This window comes from Rhineura floridana, chromosome 9 (assembly GCF_030035675.1).
Source record: "Rhineura floridana isolate rRhiFlo1 chromosome 9, rRhiFlo1.hap2, whole genome shotgun sequence".
In the NCBI taxonomy this organism is placed as follows: Eukaryota; Metazoa; Chordata; class Lepidosauria; order Squamata; family Rhineuridae; genus Rhineura; species Rhineura floridana.
Genome location: NC_084488.1, coordinates 101,250,362 through 101,275,436, shown reverse-complemented (window position 1 = coordinate 101,275,436; position 25,075 = coordinate 101,250,362). Strand labels below are relative to the sequence as shown.

The 25,075-nt window shown below is 40.3% G+C and overlaps 1 protein-coding gene across 1 annotated transcript in view; it reads left to right on the top strand.

Moving 5' to 3' along the window:
- Positions 1-25,075, top strand: part of LOC133364311 (melanopsin-like) — a 65,328-nt gene that overhangs the window by 9,352 nt on the left and 30,901 nt on the right. The window contains exons 3-5 of the mRNA XM_061584678.1: positions 11,613-11,749; positions 15,803-15,936; positions 20,029-20,232. Coding sequence (XP_061440662.1) covers positions 11,613-11,749; positions 15,803-15,936; positions 20,029-20,232 — 475 coding nt within the window. The remainder of the gene's footprint in view (positions 1-11,612; positions 11,750-15,802; positions 15,937-20,028; positions 20,233-25,075) is intronic.

The window sequence follows — 25,075 nt, the reverse complement described above, 5'->3', positions numbered from 1 at the left end:
TCGTGCACATTGGTGTTGAGACTCAAACAATAACCTGACAGCATTCCCCAATGAGAGTCAGCAAGTGGTACTTGGTGGTGCTGCTCCTTACAATTTGTGTATTTGCCCACCTGCTTGGCAAAGGAATTAGCAACAACTTCCTGGTAATGAGGAATTGCTTCTGCTACCTCCTGCCCTTTTCTTTTGTGCCGTAGTTCCAGTGGCTGCAGCTCTTGCAACTATTAGTACTTACGCATCCACTGTAGTGTCAAGCAATCGCAGGTGCTGTTGCCTGTTCTCTGTGGAGTAGAGGAGGAGCTGCTGCTTTCATGGGCAGCAGCACAGCTAGGGGGGAGACCTACCTGGTAACCTTTTCAGTTATGGCTCCCCATTTGTAGGATTGGCTCCCCAGTGAGACGTGCCTGGTGCCTTCACTGACGCCTTTTTAAAAAATCTTTTTCCCCAGGCTTATAATAGACAAGGATGTTTGCTGTTAGTTGTGCTGCTGTTGTGGAGGTTTGCTTTGTGTGTATTTAATGAATTGCATATGTTTTTATTATAATGTATTATTACTTATGCTTATTCTCTTAAATATTTTGCAAGTCACTTGGAGACCTTTTTTTGTAACAAGTGACTAACAATTTCACATGATGATGACAATTACAACATCTCAACTCTCTAAACATCTAAACTCTGAGCCAGCCTTGGACCCAGACATAACAGCATTGGAGGTCACTGTTGTTATCTCCAGACCTGGAGAACGTCTGTGAGAACACTTACCCAAAGGACATGGAACTGGAGAGGTTGAGATAAGATGGTCTCCCTTGCGAAGAGTCTCCCTATCATATAGCCCCACGCTATGATCTGAAGGCACATGAGGCCTCCACCTTGCTGAAGCTAAGCAGGTCTGGGTCTGTTCAATGTCTGGATGAGAGACTGTCTAGGAACCACATGTATGCCACCTTAGGTTCTGTAGTGAAAGAAAGGTGGGGTATAAAATAAAATAAATAAATAAATAAAATAAAATATATAGACCCAGAGACCAGCAGTCCAGACAGGCCGAGCTTTCCAAGGAGCCACCTTGCTTGTTCTCTGAGACCCCATGTTCACCTGTTCGTTCTTGCCAGAGATTTCAGTTGACCTACAAAGAGACTACAAAATGGTAGATAGCAGGCTGGAGAGTAAGCTGTTTCATAGATCCATTCCTCAATGAGGTTGGAGAAGGGACTTAAATGGCTCCACGTTGATCTGGGACAAATTGTCTCCTGCCTGGGAACCCTTCACAGATATGCTGATTGCCAGGAAGCCCACCACAAATAGAAATCTGGTAGCAGTGGCAGGAAGGCTATTGCCATCTCTGTCTATGGAGCTCTGGCTCTGGGTTACTTCCATCTTCCACCTTCTATTCATCTCTACCTGGTTTCAAAGCTTTGTCCTGCTGCCTGTAGGCTTGGCCAGCCACGATAGGGCACTTAACCGGCTCTCACCAGCTGGACAGGGACAGAATTGTGGTCATGTTGCTGTTCCCCTGCCTAACCCTTGATCCTTTCCTCTTCTTAACTTCTTAACTTACATTATGTGCATGATGCAGTCACATCAACACAACCGAGTTTGTATTTTGTTGTGTGCATTTAATGTCACCACTTGATATATTGCACTAGTTCAAGCATTTTTGTATGTTTAACTCTTTGTTTTTCCACTGTAAACTGTAGGATCATGTTCTTAGGATTGCAACCTTAGATGTATCACACTAATCAAACATGATAGAAAATTAAGATCCTTTCAATTCTGTGGAACGATATTCCAAATCTGAATAGAAAGATCATATATCTGAACTTTGTCAAGTCTTAATGTTAACTCAGTATATCTAGACCATGCCTAAAGGATAGCTGCAGTGCATCCAAGATACTTTTACTTCATGCTCATAAAAAATCATGAATCTACAATTTCTGACAAGATTTGGTCAAGAAATGATTAAACAATGGACCTTTCCAAATGTCAGCCTAGAATAGAGAAGTATAAATGGTGCACTGAGGTCCACTTGATATTGGCCCATGCCCCACTGGTGGGCCCTTGCATTATATTATATTAGCAATTTTTTTGCCTATTGTACAAAGAGAATTATTTAATTCAATACTGAGTATGCCCGTCTCAGATCTATAAAGCAGCATTTTTGCAAAAATCAGGCTTCTAAGCTCAGAATGTGTTTTTAAGAAATTTGGTTGAGTATTCTACTTTGTTTTGGAAAATTAATGGGAAAGTTATCTTTAGCTTAGTGTCTAAATTACCCTAACTAAATAAAAGAAATTATAAATTGTCTCTTTGGTTTGAAGTTATGAGAGTGGCAAAAACAATAGATTTGGATTTCTTTTGTTTCCTTATTTCTGATGGCTTGTCAATTTACTGTCCCATGTACAGTAGCCTCTTCATTTGTAGGGTCTAGAGACATTTTATTTTCTTAAGTGAGAGCTGGGATTCTGATTTACCCCATCATTCTGACATGGTGGTGATGATTTAGTGCATTAGCCATCAAGTAGGGCTATTTGTTATTTCAGATGAGTCATATGTTCTTGTTCTGACAACTCACCTGCTGGGCAAGGAAAGCTCTTGAGCTGAGCAAATAGGTAGAAGCCATAATATTGTGCTCTGTTTGACAGTTACCAGGCAAGTGGAGAAAGCAGATCATGGTTGCTCAGCTGGCCCTTTAGCTTCTTGATCAAGGCAATGTCTGTTTAAAAAATGTATTTAGAAAAGTTATGTCCTGCCCTTCCTTTTTTAAAAAAAATATATACAGTACTCTGGAAGGCTTTCAGCATTTATGACAAGTGGGGAACCTCAGGCTTGGGGGCCATATGTAGCCCTTACCACTTGGTACTCTGCTTGGTACTCTCATTATGTCATGCCCCTTCTCAGGCCATACCCCTCACTGGCCTTGCTCCTCACCCTCCTGGTGTCCTTTTGTGTAGCTGGAGTGTGTGATAATGCCTGTTGCTTGCCTGGGTGGAGAGATGCATTTGTAGAAACCTCTGGCTTGTATGGGGCTGGAATGTGATCTACTGCACCAAAGTAAGAGTCGCATCCATTGCACTGCCCACTTTTGCCTGGGGCCACACTCGCCACTGGCATGAGGGGATGGTCTGAAAAAAATTTCCCACTCCGGATTTAAAACAATTCTTCAAAAAGTTAAAAAAACGCAACCACAAAATGAACAGAAATGGTGCAGAAGATTTTATTAAACAAAACAAAACAGCCAAGTCAGCCAAAAGAATATTCATGCTATTAATATTAAACAGCACTCTTGACTAGGTGGTGAAAAAGTCAAAAAGGAAGGACGTCAATGGGCTTCCCACACAAGGGAGTTCTGCAACTGGAGTTCCACAATAAAGAAGGTTTTCCCACATGTCTCAACCAGTCTTTTATCAGCCACATATATTGGGTTGCAGGCAGGATAGTATGGGAGGAGCCAGTCCTTCATGTTATACCATCTTATCAGAAAAGCCATTCCATGCAATATAGGAGTTGGGCCTTGAGTGTTGTGGCACCTACCCTTTGTAATACCCCCCATTATGTATTAGACAGGCACCACCTCTGTTTTCTTTTTGGCACCTACTGAAGCCTTACTCTTCCAACAAACCTTTTAAGTAGAGATCTTTACCTGTCGGTACCTCTATTAGAATTGTTTTTAGTTTTTCTGTTTTATCATTTGTGTGTTTGCCGCCCTAGGTTCCTTTGGGAAGAAGGGCAGGATATAAATGTAATAAAATAAACGGATAGATAAGTGTTGGTATTGCCTCTCTTACTGTCACTGAGCAGCCCCTTTTCTGCCCCACCCCTTTTAGCTGAACATATAAGGAGTCCTTGTTGTGCCTGGCACTGGAGATGAATCCTCGCATAAGAGTAAGAGGATGATTTTTCTTCTTCTACAGCAGTGCTGCACATTTAATCTGCAGCAGAACATAGGATTGGCTTGTGAGTCACATGCAATACCACTGCTGATCTCAATCCATCTTCTATAGCAATAATCAGCTGTCTGCCTACTGAAAAAGCCAGAGAAGGGCTGTAGCTCAGTAGTAGAGCATCTGCCTTGCATGCAGAAAGTTCCAGGTTCAATCTCCAGCATCTCCAAGTAGGGCTGGGAGAGATTCCTACCTGAAACCCTGGCAAGCCTCTGCTTGTCAGTGTTGACGATACTGAGCTACATGGACCAGTGGCCTGACTCAGTCCTTAAAAAGGAAGTTTCTAAACTGAAATATTCCGCATAAAACAACAACAAAAAACCCAGTTTGCTCATTTTTGCAATAATAAGGGTGGGGAGAGTAGAGAAAGCAGGAAAATGAATGAATGAATGAAACTTTATTTTTACCCCACCCTTTTTCCAAACGGGAACTCAGGGCAGCTTACAAATAAAACTACATGTTGTTAAAAACATACAAAAATATACAATTAAGATACAATTAAACTATGTGCAACCTTAAAACCATGAAACAGGCACTTAAAATACTAAAAAACAATTTAAAATAATACAAATAACAGCATAAAACAATAAACAAACCTTGTAGAACCCAATCCTAAATACCTTCCATCTCAAAAGCCTGTCAGAATAAAAAAGTCTTTACTTGCCGACGGAAGGATGGCAAGGAGGGGGCCATTCGTGCCTCCCTAGGAAGGGAGTTCCAGAACATAGGAGCAGCCACCAAGAAGGCCCTATCTCACGTCCCCACCCATCGCGCTTGTGAAGGTGTTGGGACTGAGAGAAGGGCCTCTCCTGAAGATCTCAGGGCTCTATTAATTGATAACATTCATAACATTTGCCACATGCTAGACAGGCAGCATATCTGAAAATAATTTTATAATTTCCTAATACAGAACTTGTGTGGACCCAATCTTGTTGGTTGGAATTGGGGTCACCAAAAAATAGCCTGTGAAAGAGGGGATTGGCTTGCGTCAACTTCTAACAGTATCCTGGAGGGAGGGATTAGCAGATATATCATCAGATTAAAAATCTCCCCTTTCTTTATGAAGTGGAGAGGTTTCAAGAGGGTGGCGAAGAAAAAAGATATCCTTCCTAAAATTTTCATCCCTCCCACCCATTGCAATAAAGCACCATTTAGTAGTTTATAGAACAGTAGAGTGAGCTTTCAGGAGAATGGGGATGGGTGGTTTTCAACTTCCTTTTTTCTTGCTATTGCAAAATGTATTTTAAAAGCACGTATGCTGTGACATGTTGTTGTTGATCCCAACTTGTACGTTTTTAAATAGAAAGGAAGTCTTGAAGAACTCCTTTCTAGAATTTATATATATTTTTTAAAGTGTTAGAGAAAACTTGACAAACAGCAGAACAACAATATCAGTAGGTACCTTTTTTTGTTTGTATTGATCAGCTCAGTGTACTCTGATGCTTTGATATGAACCACATTTATAACTGTCATGTTCTATTAAACAGGAAACAGCTGAATTCAGGAAGAAACCCACACATTGATTCATGAGAGGCAATATCCCAGGAATCCTGGGGTCACTGCTAGGCAATGTTAGTTGCATAGGCTGAGCTGTTCTCTTTGTGCTCTGCTAAGCTGAAATGCAGCATTAAATTGTATTGTTTGTTAAATGCAGTTATTTCACTTTACCTGTCTCAAAATAGTGATAGCATTTTATAGCTCTTGTCTCTCCAGGATCTCATGGTAGTTCATTATTCTTATTTTACAGGTAGGTAATTGAAATTCAGTAATTTCTTTATTAAACTTTTTTGGGTGGGCAGGGTTTGTCATGCCATTCCCAAGCCTGAGGATGCTAATAGACTATTTATTTTATCTCATTACATTTCCATCAACCAAGTCCTCTAGGCAATTTACAAAAATCCATAAGATACAAAAATGCAATCCAATCATTAAAACAATAATAACATGAAAACACAGAATCCAACCAAAAAAGCATAAGTAAGATCTGTATTAAAATTAGGAAATGGTTTTATTCCCAGATCTAATTGCAATAAATCATATAATAAAAATGCCTGGGAGAATAAAAAGAAGTCTTTGCCTGGCATGATATAGACATCAGATGAGTCTCTCTGGGGAAAGCATTCCATAACTGAGGATCAACTACCGAGAAGCCCCATTCCCTAGTGGCTGAAGTTGGTTGGGGAACTCAGAGAAAGTCATCTGATGAAGATCTTACTGGACAGGTATATGTGGGAGAATATGACCCTTCGGATAACTAGGTTCCTAGCTATTTAAGACTTTAAACATTGATACCAGAATTCTGAACTGGGCCCAGAAACTGACTGGAAGCCTGTGCAGATGACAAAGCGCTGGGGTAAGATAGGCTCTCACTTGCCCTGTTTTGAATCAGCTGAAGTTTCCAGACCACTTTCCAAGGCAATTTTACTTACAAAACATTGCAGTAATTCAACTAGGAAGTTATCAGAGAGGGTCTGCCCAGAGAGAGTTGTAATTGATGCATCAGCCAAAGCCGGTGGCAATGATAGATCTAAGAGCCACCCCCAAGCTATGAAGCTGATCGTTCAGAGGAAGTGCAACTCTATCCAAAACAACTGGGCAGATTCACCAGGTCAAAATCTGATTGAAATAGATCTAGACAACCAGTGTCACCCATGAGCTGTCCAGCAACCACCCAAACACCTTGCCCAGAAAGGGAATGTTTGCAACCAGACTACAGTTGATAATATCTTCCAGTTGCAGGTTAGATTTCTTCAGCAGTGGTCTAATTACAGCTTCCTTTAATGAGGCTGCGACCATTCCCCATCTGTGAGGAATTTATAACCTCTGGCCTCACTAGCCATTCCTTCCCGATTTGATGTAAGAAGCCAAAAAAGGCAATGATCCAAACCACAGGAGGTCAGCCAAACCTGTCCTGTCATCTTTTCCACATCTTCAGGCCTCAATAACATCCATTTTTAAAAAACCCCCAAAACTCAATAAAATTTGGCACCTCTCTCCAAGTAATATAGTATAAAGAACAGTAGCTGGCCCTTTAATTTCTAAAATCTCATCCAGTGAATTTTAATATTTAAACCCACAAGTTAATTAGTTCATCCACTGGACTATACTTGATCTTGGTGAAGTAGTGATGAGGAGACATAAGATGTGTGTAAAATTTTGCATGGTGTGGAGAAAGAGGTTTTTCTCTCCCTCTCATAATACTAGAATTTGGGAATATCCAATAAAGCGTAATGCTGAAAGATTCAGGACAGAGAAAAGAAACTACTTCTTCACATAGCACTTAGTTAACTATGGAATTCACTCCCACAAGAAGCAGTGATGGCCATCAACTTGGGTGGCTTTAAAAGAGGATTAGTCAAATTTGTGGAGGAGAAGATTGTCCGTGGCTATGTTTTACCTTCACTATTGGAGGCAGTATGTCTCTGAATACCAGTTGCTGGGAATCACAAGTGGGGAGAGTGCTGCTGTGCACAGGTCCTGCTTGTGGGCTTTTCATGGTCATCTGATTGGCCACTATGAGAACAGAATGCTGGATTAAATGAGCCATTGGTCTGATCCAGCAGGCTCTTATATTCTCAACTATTATTTTATATCATGCCTGCTTGTTTTTTTAAAAGTATAAAGCAAAATATGTAGCTTGGTTATTGCATTGTTAAGAGCCACCACAATGAGCCTTCTTTTTGCTGAAAAGCATTATAACAGTCTGCGGGTAAAATGAATTACTATAGCACAGTGCTGTAATAATCTGTATTCTCTGCAAACTATTACTTAAATTTATGGTAGCCAGAATGTTTAGTCAATCTCTTTTCATTGCTCTCTTGAAACCTTGTGCTGCTGTTTTGAAGTTACATTGGTGTATACCTGTGTGCATACTAATGATCTCTTCTAAGGTTGCTTTGAAACAGTCACCACACCTCATTGAATTCCCAGCTTGTTCCAGCAGAAATATGTATGTGTGCATGGTTACGCTGAATTTGGCTGTTTGTATCATACCACTCCAGTAAAATGAATCCATGGATCAAGATAACTTGTTTTGTGTGAAGATCAGTATATACATTAGAGATAAAGACTACTTGTTTTTTGTCAAACACTATAATACACTTATATCTGATATAAATGGCCAGCTGTAGCTTTTTTGTTGTGGTCTATAAAAATTGGTGTTTCTCAGTTTTGTGAGTATAAGAGCTATTTGCCTCAAAAAGCACATAATTCTGCCTACATTTACATAGGGCTTCTAACTTAGGTAAGTTAGAAGCCCTAACTTCTAGGACCTTAAATTCTGAGGTGGATTCTTTGCTGGATAGGGTGGGAAAACAGCAAGAGCATGCTGTGATTTAACCCTTTCCTTCTCAGCCACTTGTTAACTCAACCCCCACCCCGCTACACACTTCTATCCTTGAGATGAAAGATGCAGGTTTACATATGTTTTATAGCTCAATGTGAAAAGGAGCTTGGACATGGTGATTCTGAGTGAATAGATGGCTGCTTCCTATCTCTGTCATTCCTCTGGTCACTCTGAATACACGTGCCCTCCCTTCAACTGCTTTACTTGAAAGAGCTTCTGGAGGAAGGAATTGAGTTTGCCACAAAATTTGGTGTTCTGCCCTGAGACTTAGTTCCATTTTATGACTGAAGTGTTTTCCATTTGTGCTCTTGAAATCTGGGGGTAGCCACTGTGTCTGAATGTTTTTACATGGTGTTTTGATTGCTGTAGCTGCCAGCAAAACAGCATTCCTTTTTTTAATCATTCTTTGACAGATTAGAACGTGTGAAGCTTTCTGTCACTGGCACAATAGGTTATGTCGCAAAACTCATTTGTGACATAAAGTGGAGGTTCAGGAACTGATTATACATTTAAGCACCTCTGCATTATATACTGGCACCTTTTCCTTTTGTTCAGTTTTAAGCTGTATATTTCAGGCAGCTCTGAATGGGAAATACATGACTCCTCAACTCTGACCAGGAAAAAGTTTGTGTAATATTCCAGGTGCTTATATAAAGGAGGAACATATGAGTGTGTTTATGTGTATGTGTTTCTTTGTTTTTTAAAGAGATGGTTCAATAAATGCAGAAAGTTTCGCATCTTTCTAGGTATAACTTAACCCTTGAATAACATGCAAACTTACTAAACCATTGGTGGGGGTCCTAATTTGGCCTGTGAGGCTGCTGCAGAGGAATAATTGGAAGCCTTAAAGTGTGCTCCCACTTGTTTCTTGTATTGGCCCCTTAAATTTGGTGCTAAAACCAACTGAGATCAGTTCCACTTAGGAACTCCTGATGTGATCATAGTCCATCTTGTGTTACATGCATGCTGGTTTTCCTATCAGTTAAAAACAAGATATCTTCCATTGGCTCCATTCTCTCAGTGAGTCTACCTCCTCCCTGCCATTATCACCATGTTCTGCTGCTCTTCTTGGTCATTATTTCTGCCTCCTGCTTGTTTGCAAGGCATGAAGCCAATGAACAAGTAGGCCGTTGCATCAGTTTATTATTATTGGAGCCCACTCTCAAATAATTAAATGGGCCCAAGCTGGTCAGATGTCTGAGTAACGAGAACAAAGATGAAGACAAATACATACTTAAAACTGGCTATTTTATGGTCTGCCCCAAGTGGGGAGGAGAGACCCAGCACCCAATCAAATAGGAGTCTGCCTTTCTCAGGTTTAGTACATTTACATGGGAGGCAATATTTCCCACATTTTTAGTCTGTTGGACTAAGTTTAAAAAGTACTTGCAGATATTTTTTCCTTCTTCCTTGCCAGGCAAGAGGAAAACATCTATCTCTGTGTATTCGTGCAAAAAGCAACTCAGTGCCTATTTGTTGGCTTGCTATGGGGATCATATATTTAAAAAAAAAAAGTCTTGAGGCAGAAATGGAGAAGCCTGGAGAGAAGGGAACAGAAGGTATGGGCATTGGTTTGTTACACAAGTTTATTACTCTTCTTCATTATGGGTTGCAATTTGCAATAATAAACAAACAGGCAGATTGCTAATTGGTCTGGTTTTTCTCCCCCAGTTCAAGTTCAGCTGCCACACTTTTGGAAACTGGGACCGGCATCAGCTTTGAAAAGGCCCTTATGGCCTGATCAGTTGTTAGCCATGGATTTACCAGCAACTGGGAAGCTGCCAGTAATGTTACGTTTTTATAGTATCCTGGAAGGATGATACATCAGTCACTCCAGAGAGCAGTGTGGACAATTTAACATGGCCAGCAACTTTCCAGACCCAGCTGTTTCCTTCAGACAGAAAGATGGGTAGATGGGTGGAACTAGTAGATGTCAGTGCTGGTGGGCTGTACCAGGCCAGTTATGTCTCAGCAACTGCCTGAGAGGTTTGGGTGCTAGCACTCACCTGTTTGCAACACTATTGGAAGATGAAACCACTTGGAACAGTGATTTGGAACAGAACAGTGAGCAGAGACAAGCTTAAATACCTTCCCTCCCCTAATGTGTTCTCTGTCCTAAATTCTCTCAATTATCTCAAATTCTCTGCATTTCTTTTTCTTAATAAACTTTGGCATACTATTGGATGCATTAGTGTGTAATGTGTAGTTAACCTCAAAGTTGTTCTAATGTAATTCTGGTTCAATGAAGAGGGGTTTGGTAACTAGTTTGGCATGCATTAACTAATTCAGTTTGCATGTAAAAATGTAAATATAGTTCACATTAGGAAGGTGAATTGCAAAGTAAATTGAGATAAGTTAAAAGACCTCTTTTTTTGTTCTTGGTTAAACAACTACAATTTATGACTTGCTTAAACAACTTTATGCCAAAGAATAGGGTTTCATCAACAATATTAATAGTCACAGCAGGTGTGGGGAACCTTGGTCATCCAGGTGTTACTGAACTACAGCTCCCATCAACCCTGACCATTGGCCATGCTTGCTGGGGCTGAGGAGAACTGTAGTTCAGCAGCATCTGGAAGACAAAAGATTCCCAACACCAGCATACAGGCTGAGCACACCAGAACACAGAAACCCTGTCATCTCATTTCTCTAATAAGCTTTTCATCTTCACAATAAGCAGTGAATTCCAATCTGAAAGCAGCATTGTCACTGTTCTGCCCAGGGTCGGTGCCAGGCATGACTGGGCCCTTGGGCACCAGTGTGCCGCAGGCTTGGGGTACAGTAGCCCAGCCCCCCCCATACAGGTGGTGCGGGACTATTAAGCCTGCCTGGCTGTGCACCCCACCTACCTCTCCCATCCCTGTGAATTACTTGTGTGCTAAATGTGCATGCCTGCCATCAACCAAGATGGTAGTGGGAGTGTCAGCCCCTTAGGGAAGCCCCCACTGCCATCTTATCCTGGATAAGCAGATCCAGTGGTGAATAACTGTAAGTCCTCCTCCCCTCCAAAGAATAGAGATAACAGTAGATATGATCCAGAACTAAGTGTACATGGAGAGGGTAAAATCAAAATAGAACATTTAGAGAGATGTGTGTAATATCCATCCATCCCAAGGGATTCTTGAAGCATGGTCATACAAGAATAACATTGTTCAAATCAATATCAGCTTTTCTGTAGGAGTATATAAACTCTCAATTTTTAAAAACTAAATTGTAAATATTTGACTCGAATAATACAGATATTTGTGATATGTAATGTCACATTGCATGCTTTAATCATTTCCTTCAATGAAAGCACATTGTTTCCTCTTCTGTTTTTATTTTTCTTCCAGACGCAGAATATGGGAACTCAGCACCGAACAAAAGTGGATGTTCCTGATTATGCTCTTTACACTGTAGGTTCCTGTGTTCTTGCCATTGGCTCTGTTGGAATCATAGGAAACCTCCTTGTCCTCTATGCATTTTACAGGTATAGATTTCTCAGACTGGGGTAAGGTTGAATAAATGTTTTTGTACTTTTTAAAAGAAAGGGGGAAATCAACTTGAGGGACTGTTGAGGTACCAATACCTTCCTGATATCAACTCCACATACAAGAAGATCTGGCTCTCATACTTGCCTGCATTTTCAGTATTCAGGATCAGGGGACATCTCATAGTCAAATAACAGTGCAATCCAAATCCAAGATCTGTCAAGCTGAGAGGTTTTAGATTCAGTGAATCTTATACTTCTCTGACTGAGGTGGGGCTCAGGTGGGACTATGCTGGCATAAGTCCCTCACCCTGGCTGAGTCAGAGATACACCAGTATAAGTACCTCAACTTGTGAAATTTCAGCAAGTGTAACTTATGCCAAAAATGAACTCATTTGAAATGTGGCTTTGGAGGAGAGCTTTGCAGATACCATGGACCACGAAAAAGACAAATAATTGGGTGTTAGAACAAATTTAACCAGAACTATCACTAGAAGCTAAAATGTATCCTACTCTGGGCACATAATGAGAAGTCATGATTCACTAGAAAAGACAATAATGCTGGGGAAAACAGAAGGGAGTAGAAAAAGAGGAAGGCCAAAAAGAGATGGACTGATTCCATAAAGGAAGCCACAGACCTGAATTTACATGTTCTGAACAGGGTGGTTTATAACAGATGCTATTGGAGGTCACTGATTCATAGAGTCGCCATAAGTTGAAATCGACTTGAAGGCACATAACAACAACAACAAATTTATGCCAGAGTAAGTCTCCAAAAAGGGGCATTCTGGGGGTGGGGCAAGGAGAGACATGCACCTTTCACCTTTGTCATATTACCTAGCAACCCAGTGGAACTTAGCCAGCCAAAAGGATGGTATAAGGCAAATTCCTCCTGAACGGTGTTTGGAATAGGGGTAACTTACTCTGGATTTCTATAGTTGAATTGCTCTATAAATCTGTATTTTCCTGCTCCAGGAACAGTGGAGTTCCTTATCTTGCCCAACATAGAGATGAGACCAGGAAAGCTATAGTTGGAGCAGCCAATACATTTCTGCAGTTCGATGTGCTTGAATGCCTGGTGTTTGGCTTATATACTGATTCCATTTTATTTTTGCTTCTAAACATATGGAAAAAGACTGATGACAGAAAATGTGGAAAGCTTTACTTTGAGACTGAATGCATAGATTCACTAATAGGCAAAAAAACCCTTGTGGTTTAAGAATGTACCTATACCCAACAGATATTTCTATCAAACTTTAAAAAAGCAGGAAGATTGGGCAGCTATAATGAATGCACCAGGGGAGCAGGAGATCTGACCATCTCTCTGACATACTGTACTGCCCTACAAATTTGTAAAAATGCAAACACAATTTGGGTTGGTCTTTCACAGTCCAATACACTTCCTGTGTAGCTTGGAAGAATTTCGTTAACATGTGCCTCTGAGCACTGGGAGATAAGAAAGGGATCCTATGCAAATTTGCTGAGAATAGATTGATCACTTGCATGCTTATTGAATTCAGTGGGATATACTCCCCTGCAATCATGCTTAGGATAGGTGAAACTGGCCATGAGGGAGGAAAAGAGGGAGGGAGGGCTCGAGTGGGCAGGGAGGAGAAAGAAGGAAGAGAAGAGAAGAAGAAGGGAGGAGGGGGGAGAAGAAAGGGGAAGGAGAGAGAAGGAAGGAGAGGAGAGAGGGGGACAGGGAGTGGAAAGACAAGACTGATGATTTGCATGCAAGTTCCATGGGATTTACTCCTGTCCAATCATGCTTAGAAGGGTAAAACTGACCATGGGAAGGAGAAGGGGGGGAGGGAATTGGGAGGGCATGCTTTGCATGCAGATGGTCTCACGTTCAATCCCTGATATCTCCAGGTTGGGCTGAGAGAGACTCCCTGCCTGAAACCCTGGAGAGCCACTGCCAATCAGTGTAGACAATACTGAGCTAGATGGAGCCAGCTTGGACGGCTTTAAAAGAAGATTAGACAAATTCATGGAGGACAGGGCTATCAATGGCTACTAGCCATGATGGCTGTGCTCTGCCACCCTAGTCAGAAGCAGCATGCTTCTGAAAACCAGTTGCCGGAAGCCTCAGGAGGGGGGAGTGTTCTTGCACTCGGGTCCTGCTTGCGGGCTTCCCCCAGGCACCTGGTTGGCCACTGTGAGAACAGGATGCTGGACTAGATGGGCCACTGGCCTGATCCAGCAGGCTCTTCTTATGTTCTTATGTTCTTATAAAGCAGCTTCCTGTGTTCCTGTGACTTGGCATAAGGCAGCTTTCTGTGTAATGTGAAATCCACCAGTCACATCCATGGCCAGTAAATGATGGATACTAGCTTTAGCAGTTGTAGTAATGGATATTTTATTATAGCAATTTTATGTAACATTTCAGAATGTAAAATGTGGATTCACACATGCCTGCAATATATTCAGGTCTATGTCCCCCCCCCTTTGTAAATATATTACATTACATACCTACATGCAAAGGTTCAGTTTCCATTCAGTTCTGCTTCAGGCACAGAGACATCACACCAATGAAAAGCCCATTTTATTTATATATTATTACATTTCTATACTCTCCCTCCTCCTAAAGGATCCTAGTTATCTCTGTGTTACTAAAAATGATTCAGATGCACCGTGCATCTGCCTATATATGTGGTGGGAGATAACCCAACTAAGGGGGGGAAGTCTGTGATAGATACACATGTAAAATTATGCTAAGCTGAATTCAATATGAAGCTATCTTAATGGTGCTTTGAGTTTAAAATACAAGAATGAAATATGTTTATATAGCATTTTTCTTACGGCATTTTGCCACTGTGATTATCATGGAGATATTCTGTTCTAAGCATGCACAGTATCCTCTTCTGTGGGTGCTTAATGCTCCTAGGGGAAGCAGGTATATCGTTATGTTGTACATTGCCCTGTGACTGTATGTTGAAGGGTGGTATTGGGAATAGCTATAAAAATAAAAAATGTCCAGGAAAGTCCAGTCAAAATAGGCAAGGTCAGATAAAGTAGATAAAGGCCAGTTAGTAGGTAAAGCTCTATTATATAAGAGTTCAAACTAAAACAAGACCTTGGATAGCTCCAAGTGAGCTCTACTGGATTAAACTCTGTCCCACTAAGGTAGCTGTACAAAAATGTTGTCCCAGAAGGGAGGAAAAGCCATTGGAACCTTTGTAGGAGGATGGGCCCAGTGGTACAGTTAGCTCCATCTCCCTGGAGTTGCTGGCTGGATTATTTTCCAGAGCTCTTGCCTAATTTTGCAGTTGTTGACTTCTGTGAGACTGGGGAGATTGAAGTACTGTAGGAGTCTGAGGATGGTAGCAGGGCTGTGTTCTCCAGCAGGGAGGACCTTGAGTAAAATACCAGTGATTCTCTCCTCACTCCCAAAGAAGTGTGAGTAGTTGCGCCATGCACTGCAAGGTTCAGGGCTTGAGGGTCATAACACACAAATGAGGGCATGGATTATATGTATGAATTCATTTATAATAACTTACACACAGATAAGATGCATCAGTATTTTCTGCTCATTATTTTTGACCATCATCAGGGATAGGAATGTGCCATAAGTATGAAAAATAAACTCAGAAGTATTTATTTGGTGGCGTTATTCCCTGTAAGAACTGATTATGTAAATTTTCCTTAAGCAGATCACATAGTGTAGTATTTTGATTTATCTTAATCTTAGTACATGGTTATACCAGAGTGTCCATGCAGTCTTATTTCAGCTATTTATGGCTTTAAAGAAATGACAACTTTGGTTAAGAGTTCTTACCTGATTGTCTAGAGCATATTCTTACTTGTCCCAGGTGACTGGCTGTTGGCAAGCCTAGTTAATAAAAAGTATGGTATAAACATTGACCTCTCAACTGGCGATTTTGCAAGTGGAAACCAATGCTGAACATCTGATAGTCACTGATTAATCCAAAACATCTTGGATAAAGCGTAAGAGAATTTGTGCTATTTTATAAACTGGATTGTAGCTAAAGAGAAACTAACTGTTTTACTTTCTCTTTAACCTTTTTTTGCACCATGATGATGCTTATTCAGTAACAAGAGGCTGAGGACACCGGCAAACTATTTCATAATGAATTTAGCAGCAAGTGATTTTCTGATGTCTGCAACTCAGGCTCCAGTCTGCTTTTTCAACAGCATGCACAGGGAATGGGTACTTGGAGATATAGGTATTTTTCCAATGCTGTTTTGTATCTGAACCTTTCCCTGTTTCATGGAACTTCTCTTTAGCATGATGTTTTATGTTTGTGGTATGAAAAGGTTGTTGAAGTTTGCCATTATGGATAATCTGATCCTGGTTAACAGTTACTGAACAGGTTAACAGGTTCTGTTTAACAGTTACTAAACATATCTGCCATTTTGTCACTACAGGTCAGTTCCTCCCTCCTGCTTCTTTTCAATAAAAGGAATCAAATATTCAGCACTAAAACACATAACTTAATTGTCCAAGACCAGTTACAGATTTGTTTTTCCCTTTGTTATAAAGAATGTGTTTGGCATTATTTTATGCTTGAGGCTGACTCTGGCTTGGCAAAAGGATGCATGAACAACAAAGAGTCTTGTGGCTTCTTAAAGACTGACAAATTTATTATGACATAAGCTTTTGTAGACTAGAGCCCACTTCATCGGATGCATTGGCTGCATCCTTATAGTTGTCAAGTACATAGGGCACATTAGTATAGAGAAAAATGTAAGTAGCTTACCAATGCCAGGATGTCTGTGTATATCATCAATGCTTTGTGAATTGTCACTATAGTTATTTTTCATGCATTTAAGCTTTAATGCAATTATCTCAGTCTGTATTCTTTCCGTTTCCTTTAATCAAACTGCTGACATTCCCCCCCACACACACACACACATCAATTTGTATGAATAATTGGCAACTGAGGATAACAAAATACCTCAGATGAAGTACATTCTACTCCACAAATGTATATGCTGTAATAAATGTGTTAGTCTTTTAAGGTACCAGAAGACTCTATGTTGTTTTTGCTGCAACAGACTAAGGCTGCAATCCTTACCTGGCAGTAAGTCCCATTGAAACCAGTGGAACCTAGTAGTCATGTATTGGATTGCAGTCTAAGATGTCTGGAAAGAGGATGAATGGGAGACTCATGTTTTGTTTTTGTTTTTGCTTCTGATGCAACATCTGAAAGAAGAACCTGTATAACTGCCCTGATGTATTATTCCAAGCATATCTTGTGTCTTTAGCAGCTGGTACTGGTACTGTTTATGACAGGTCCATTCCTTGATCCAGATCCGGATTCCAGAATGCTCTGGTCTAATAAAGTAATCAGGGACACTTTAAATTGCTTAGAAATTCTGAAAATTCATTAATATTAATATTCATAATTTCTAAGCAGTTTAATATTAAGTGGTATATAAATATCTGGAATGAATGAATTAACTAAATGCAACAAACCTATTATTTAATAAGCAATCTAACAAACATCGTCTGAGTCCAGGTTCTTATATCTAAGAATCCCAGCCTCTTGAATGCAACAAGACTCAAACTTGAGTGAGGTCTGTATGTAGCTGCCCCTTGTGGTCGGCCACTGAACTACATGTTACAGTATCTACCAGTCCTAGATAATAAAGTATACCCAGGCTCTGAGTTAACTCTACCTACCGAGGATGACTGTTGGAAGGAGTATAAGGAGGTTTCCTGTTCCAGTTGAGCTTTACCATAGTGATGTGACTTTAACTGAGCTGCTTTCACACTGCACTTTATTCTGTTATTCCGACAATTACTTACCTGGTAATTTGTGCATTATATTTGACCTTTCACACGATGTAAAAGCTAGTTCCAGAACTCTAGTGGAAGTTTAGTGCTAATTTTCATGATAAATAATACCAGAAATAATCTGTTTGCAAGCCTGGGAACCCAGTAAATCATGGGAGCTTTGCACTAGCTGCAGCTTCTCGTCTGACAGGCATCCCAGCATGCAGAAGCGCTATCATTTTAATCTGTTAAACTAACACAATAAATCCTCATGTCTGAATGCAGCCTTGGTCTATTGTGTATCCTTCTAGTTGTTCTTCAGTTCTGACTTGCTCTTTGATCCTGCCTGTTGGTTTATCCGATACTGAATTTCTCTACTGGTTCATAGCTTTACCCCCCCCTCCAATTTCCTGTTGCAACCCCTGCTGCCCATCTTAGACTGTTGCCTGCCCTTGAGCCCCAATAACTTGGGAATGGGCAGGTTGTGAATATTACCCTGAGACAGATTAAACCCAGAGAAGAAATTCATTGGCTAAATCTCATTTCTGTTTGGAGATAATTTCCATGGAATACGGATTCTGTCCAGAATGAGAAACAGCGTGTTACTGTACAAAAAAATTGACTGGCACCATTTAGAGATCTTAAAGCACTGAACATGTTGATTTATAATATATGCCTGTAGGGACTCAGTGTTATCCCCGTTTTTAAAATACTGGTAGTGAGCAGCAGAGTGTTTGTGGGATTATTGCCACCTTCTTTAGAACTGACACAGCAACAATTATCTGTACCAAATTATTCCAACTCTTTGCTGTTTCTTGTATACCATAACCTAGCCTTTGCCAACCTAGTTCCCTCTGCATGCCTTGGACTACAACTCCCATCAGCTCCAGCCAGCATGGTTGTGCTGGCTGGGACTGATGGGAGTTGTAGTCCAAAACACTTGGAGGGTATCAGCTTGGCAAAGGCGGCCATGGTTACAACTGAATTCCCCCCCCCTTTTCCTTCTTCTGCACATGCCCTCCCTGCATCTGCTCCAGAGGAGTGAGGAAAACCCCAGGACAGATTTAGGGGGTGTGCAAGGGAAGGACAGGCAGAAAAGTTTCATTGTGCAGGTGCAAATCCTGCACTAATGGAACAAGTGACTTAGTGCTGCTTTGGATACAAACCATTATACTGAACTCACGAGAAGCAACTTGTCCTTCCCTACACATTTTAGATTAAATGATGTAAATTGTCTCTTTCAGGCAAAATATTTAACGGTATTAGTTGCTTTTTATCTTCACCAGTTTTAAAAGTCAAGGAATGCAACAACCTTTTCTTGAGATATCATAGTTCGGGTTTAGGGTGGGGTTTTTTTGCTTCAGAATACTAAATGCATGTTTTTAAAATAGTTAAGGTCATAACACTAGGCAACATTCCAGGAAAAATAACTTTAATTGTATTGGATTTTCTTTGCGGCAGTTTTCCATTGGCAAAATGTGCTTGGCTGCATTTTGTGGTGGGATATGGAACACTTTGCTGTTTAAATATATATTTGATCCTATATATTGTTTTAAATATTCATTTAATGGATTTATAATTCTCCACAAAACAGTTGTTTATATATATATATATGTATATGTGTGTGTGTGTGTGTATATATACACACACACACACACACACACACAAATTCAAGGCAATCTAAAATACTATATAGCATATGAACTATCCACTTCATGGCTATGGCAAGACCTAAAAAATGGAAAATGGAAATGGACTTCAAGTCGATCCCGACTTATGGCTATCCTATGAATAGGTTGTTCATGGTAAGCGGTATTCAGAGGGGGTTTACCATTGCCTCCCTCTGGCTAGGGCCTGCTCACCTTGCCACAGCTGCACAAGCCAGCCCCTTCCTTGTCCACAACTGCCAGCTGGGGGGCAATTGGGCTCCTTGGAACTATGCAGCAATAGCAATGCATTCAACCAGGCTCCAAATTTACATTAACTGCTTAATACTGCAGGGAAAAAAGACAGCTTTTCAAGGCCATTTTAAAAATTGCAAGCAGTGAGGCCTGCAGGATTTCAGAAGAGATTGAATTCTGCAACTGTGGGGCCACTGCTGAGAAGTCCCTATTACAGTTGCCCACCAGCGTAATTGGCTTCAGGTGGGCACCAGGAACAGAGCCTCTGATGTTGATCTTAAAGTGCAGCAGGTAAATACATTATAGGGAAGCTTCTGGTTGTGTGATTTAATCCAAAGTGGTTAGGTGTCACCAACTTCAGGCAAGAGGAAAACCATAAACTGTATTTTAGTGTTTTTGTTTGCCTCCCTGGCTCCTACTGGGAGGAAGGGCGGGATATAAATTTAATAATAATAAGAAGAAGAATAAAACTGAAGGATAAAATGTGAAAGGAAAACTACACAATATATTGTCCTCTCAATAATATACTGTACATATGGTTGTATCAGACTGTGAAAAGATACGCATGACTTTTGTTTTTAACTTCCCCCTCCCAATTTCAAAAATTAAAATCTTATACTCTCCCTCTTCTGTTTTAGGTTGCAATTTGTACGCTTTTTGTGGGGCACTCTTTGGAATAACTTCGATGATGACTTTATTAGCTATTTCAGTTGATCGCTACTGTGTGATTACTAAGCCTCTGCAATCTATAAAAAAGACTTCAAAGAAACGCTCGTGCCTAATCATTGTCTTTGTCTGGCTCTACTCGCTGGGATGGAGTGTATGTCCGCTCTTTGGGTGGAGTATGTTACTTATTCTTTTCCTTTTTTTATGCCTTACAATATATATGATGTGTATGTTGTCTTTGCTTTGTTGGAACAGCCTAGTGCCATTAGCAAATGCATCCACAGTTAACATTACTAGCACATTATTGTCAGTGGGACATCTTCTATTATAGTAGTGGGATGGAGAGTGCAAGTAGTATGATAGGTTTGGTCTCAAGTTTCTATAACTTACTGATAAACCTTGAGGAGTGACCAACATATAGCCTTGGGCTGTGCTGGGAGCAAAATCTTGAAGTTGAAATAGATGGTGAACACTGGGCCTCACTTTTGGGAGAAACCTCCTTTCAAATCAATTTCAACTTGGATTAAGAAGTCATCATTAAAAAGGTATTCATAAATGGTATCTTACCCCATGGAAGCTATCTCTTATAAGCCCAAGATCCTCTCCACTGGGTTGGAGAGGGTGTCAGGCTACTGAAACATAATCCTCCTATGTGGTGAGGATGTTATAGAGTACAGCAGTTTGGGAATCAGGTTTTTAATTAAATTAGTGCTATTACGAGACAGACTGTACAACCCTCTCCACAACTAGTTGTTTTAAATTGATTTTAGGGCAGGATAGAGATCTAAAAAGTACAGAACTGGTAAGTCATTTATTATCAGCAGCCAGAGTGCTGATGGCACATGCTTGGTGTGGCTTCTGTGGAGTAACTATTGATTCCTGACACCAAAATATCTGGGAGGTAGCATAATTTGAGAAACTAACATCTCCATTTAAAGTGATGCAGAGCCAGTGTAGAAATTATTTCTTTTTGGCAATATGGCATGATTTCATTGTTTTTACAAATGTTGCATGTGATGTGTTTCTTTGCTAGTGGGTTTTATGAACAGGGAATAGAAAATATTAAAAGTTAAATATAATGGTCTTGACATTCCAGAACAGTTCCTCTATAAAGTTTTCTGGGATTATCTGTTCTGTAACATTTAATTAGCTCTGATTATTGGTTTGTTTGTTTTTGGTATGGTTGTCTTATTTCTTTAGTTTTGTTATAATTGAAATGTATATATGTTTTGTAATAAATGTGAAATTCAGTTTTTTTTAAAAGTAAATAGTGGTGGCATTTTTTTTCCAGGTATCCTCAAGCTGAACACAACAGTTTGTAAATATAGATTAATTGGTTTATATCAGTACCTATCCTATTAAAAGGAGTAGGTATTATCAGTCAACATTTCCTGTATTTCTCATAAAGACAGCTGCTGCATCAATGGAATGGTTATGTGGAACCCAACCTATTCTGAACCTGTAGAAAAAGGCAGGGGTTGTGTATCTTTTCAAAAGAAAAGCAGGAAGGCATCAACTGCAGGAAAAAGAAAGGGATGAAATCTCAAGGTGCCGAGTCCCCCCTCAGGGCATTCTTGCGACTGTGTGAAAAGACCAGGCTGAATTTGGTTGTCATAATCATAGAATCATGAATAGTAGAGTTGGAAGGGGCCTATAAGGCCATCAAGCCCAACCCCCTGCTCAATGCAAGAATCCAAGTTGAAACACACCTGACAGGTAGCTGTCATGCTGCCTCTTGAATGCCTTCAATGTTGGAGAGTCCACCACCTCCCTAGGTAATTGGTTCCACCGTCATACCACCCTAACAGTTAGGCAGTTTTTCCTGATGTTCAGCTGAAATCTGGCTTCTTGTAACTTGAGCCCATTATTCCATGTCCTGTACTTTGGGATGATAGGGAAGAGATCCTGGCCTTCCTCTGTGTGGCAGCCTTTCAAGGACTTGAAGAGTGTTATCATATCTTTCCTGTCTCCTCAAGGCTAAACTTTCAGTCTCTCCTCATAGGCTTTTGTTTCCAGTCCCCCAGTCATCCTTGTTGCCCTCCTCTGAAACTGTTCCAGTTTGTCTGCATCCTTCTTAAAGTGTGGTGTCCAAAATGTACAAGTGGAGTGGGATAATTAGTGATGTTTGGACTTAAGGGGGTGGGAGGATAGTGGCTGGTAGTGGGAGACTTATGGTTATAAGGTTCTTTCCTGGCTTGCATTCAAAATGGCAATAACATTTTTTATCCTTTGCACGTTCTAAGGTCTGTTATGACAAGTAATATATGCACGTTGAATCGCTTTTATCAAGCAAAGAGGATTTTGTGGCACTAAAACATTCAAATGTCTCGTTTTATATGCAGTAAAATTATAATCTTAACTGAAACTGCACTTAATGTCTTTACATTATTATCCTGTCCACTGGTTTACAGTTTTCCTAATTAGTATTGGCATCTTCCCGCGCCTGAAGCTGAAAATATTTTGCCAGTACTCAGCTGCTTGTATATCTACAGTCCAATATTTTTTAAATTATGATATCCAGTAATGTCATTAAGCATTAGCAAGATATGAAATGTTATCTGGGTTGTCTTGTTGTGAGGCATTTAATGACTAAGGCCCAGTTCCAGTGGTAGCCTCCTGTGCTAGCAGACTCTTGTGTTTCCATAGAACACCATTAATTTGCTCCCTTTTTCAATATGAAAATATATGTTGCTCGGTTTAAAAAGGGGTTGTCTGAAGTGTTTCTGGCTTTTTTTAATAGCAGATGGGGGGTAATTCAACTAAGTCCTACTCAGAATAGACCCACTGAAGTTAATAGACATGACTAACTTAGGTTTGTTAATTTTACTTGGTCTACCTTGAGTAGGACATAGTTTAATCCAACCCAAGGAAAATTCTCTCTTCCGGTGTGACAGTCTAGTTGCATACCAGGCTGCACTAGGATCTGTATCACCCAGTCCACAAGGATCTTTATAGCTATTCAAGGTCCTGTTACGTCTCCCTTTAGGAATATGAGGGAATGTCAATATGAACATTTCCTCACTACATTTTAGTAAGATGTTTAGCATCCTCACCTCACCCGCCCTATGATCAAGCTCAAGAGAAGCCCTGTTTTAATCAGAAGCCATTTTGCACAGCACCAATTGGATGTAGACTACTGAGTCACCAATTCATTTCCCCCCTCCTCCCTTTATTGAATAAATATACATAAAACACTTTAAAAATGGAAAAGGTCAACATCCCACCTGAAGACTGGATGGCAGGACAAGACAGCGTACAGAGCCTCTTTAATTTGCTGGCCTGTACATCTGTCAAAGGAGTTGTGAAGATGTGGGCCAAGGGAGGAAATCAAGTGATTTAGGGGCAAAAAGCAGTGAGCCATGATTTGTATGGATATCAGGGGTGGTGAACCTATGGCATTCCAGATGTAGCTGGATTATAATTCCCATCATCCCTGACCATTGACCATGCTTGCTAGGGCTGATGGGAGTCCAACAACATCTGGAGGGCCACGGGTGCCCTGTTCCTCATGTATGTAAAGACACGTAGAGACAAGCAGAGCAATCCCTGAGGCTATTGCTGTACTTGGTTTCTGAAGGCTTATTTATATGAGATTGATGAAGAAAAGTAAGATCATTTATAAGGTAAAAATATACCTATGCATTGAACTTGTAAATCTTCAATATGCATCACAGTCTTAATTTTACTTCTCCAAATCTATCTTGTGAGATAGATTTGTATAAACTGTCCTGTTTGCAGAAGGAAGGAGACCACAGCTAAGTAAGGATTTCAGCCAAGGTCTTCTAGATCCGGAATGGGGTCTCTCTCTCTCTCTCTCTCTCGTATATGTGTGTGTATGTGTATGTATATACATGGATCACTCTAAAACGATTGTATGAGAAAACTCAAAATGGAAAAGAGAACAATTACTAAGCAAGGACAATAAACAAAAAATGACTTTATATTCTACAATGTGATTAATGCTCCTTTTTTTCTTTTGTTGTGTGTTATGTATTATTTTATACTGGTATTTGTATGCCAAAAAAGAAATAAAATGTTGTTTTTTAGAAAAAAGGAATGGGGTCCGTGTAACCTTCCAGATGTTGTTGAAATCTGTCATGGCCAGAGGTAAAAGAATTCTGGGAATTGTACTCCAACAACATCTGGAGGACCACAGATTCATCTGTGATGTTTGAAAATGCTGCTCCAGCATATTTTTCTGAAAGTTCAGGGTTGACAGAAACTTGAACCAGTGATTTATGATTTAATGTAGAAGAAAATGTCCCTGCTAGAGAAGCCTTAAAAGTCCTATAATGAAATTGGCATTACCTGCTAGGACAAGCAGATAAACCCCATTAATAAATGCTATCAAATTTGTCTGAGGAAAAAAGAGTTGACCCTATCTCTGCTATTTGTCAGCATCATTTTCAGAGGGTTTCTTGCCTACTGGGAAGCATTCAGCATGGCCCTGTGAAGAACCTAAAAGGTTGCTCATGGAATATTGATAGTATTCTGATTACTTGCGCATAAGACATTTATTATTGACAAAATAGGTTCAGTTGGGTACCCATTTTAAACAGTAAAATTCATATTGTGCATTCTAGAACAGACTCTAACTGTTCAACAATTAATACAGGAAACCTAAGTCTATTTTGGAAAAGATCATAACTCAATGGTAGAGCAGCTGCTTTGCATGTAGAAGGTCCCAGGTTCAATCCCTGCAATTTCCAGGCAGGACTGGAAGAAAACCCTGCCTGAAATCCTGGACAGCCGCTGCCAGTCAGTGTAGACATTACTGAGTTAGATGAACCACCATTGGTTTGACACAGTATAAGGCGGCTTCCTTTGTACTTCTCCCTGAGATGGTAAACCTCTGGGTGGGATATACCATAACACTTCAGACAAGTTTTCACATGACTGACATGTGCAAACCTGTGCACTTCTTTTCAGAAATAAGCCCCACTGAGTTCAATTTGTCTTACTCCCCAGTAGGTATAGGATTGAGTATTTAGACTATAATCCTGTGCTCACTTACATTTG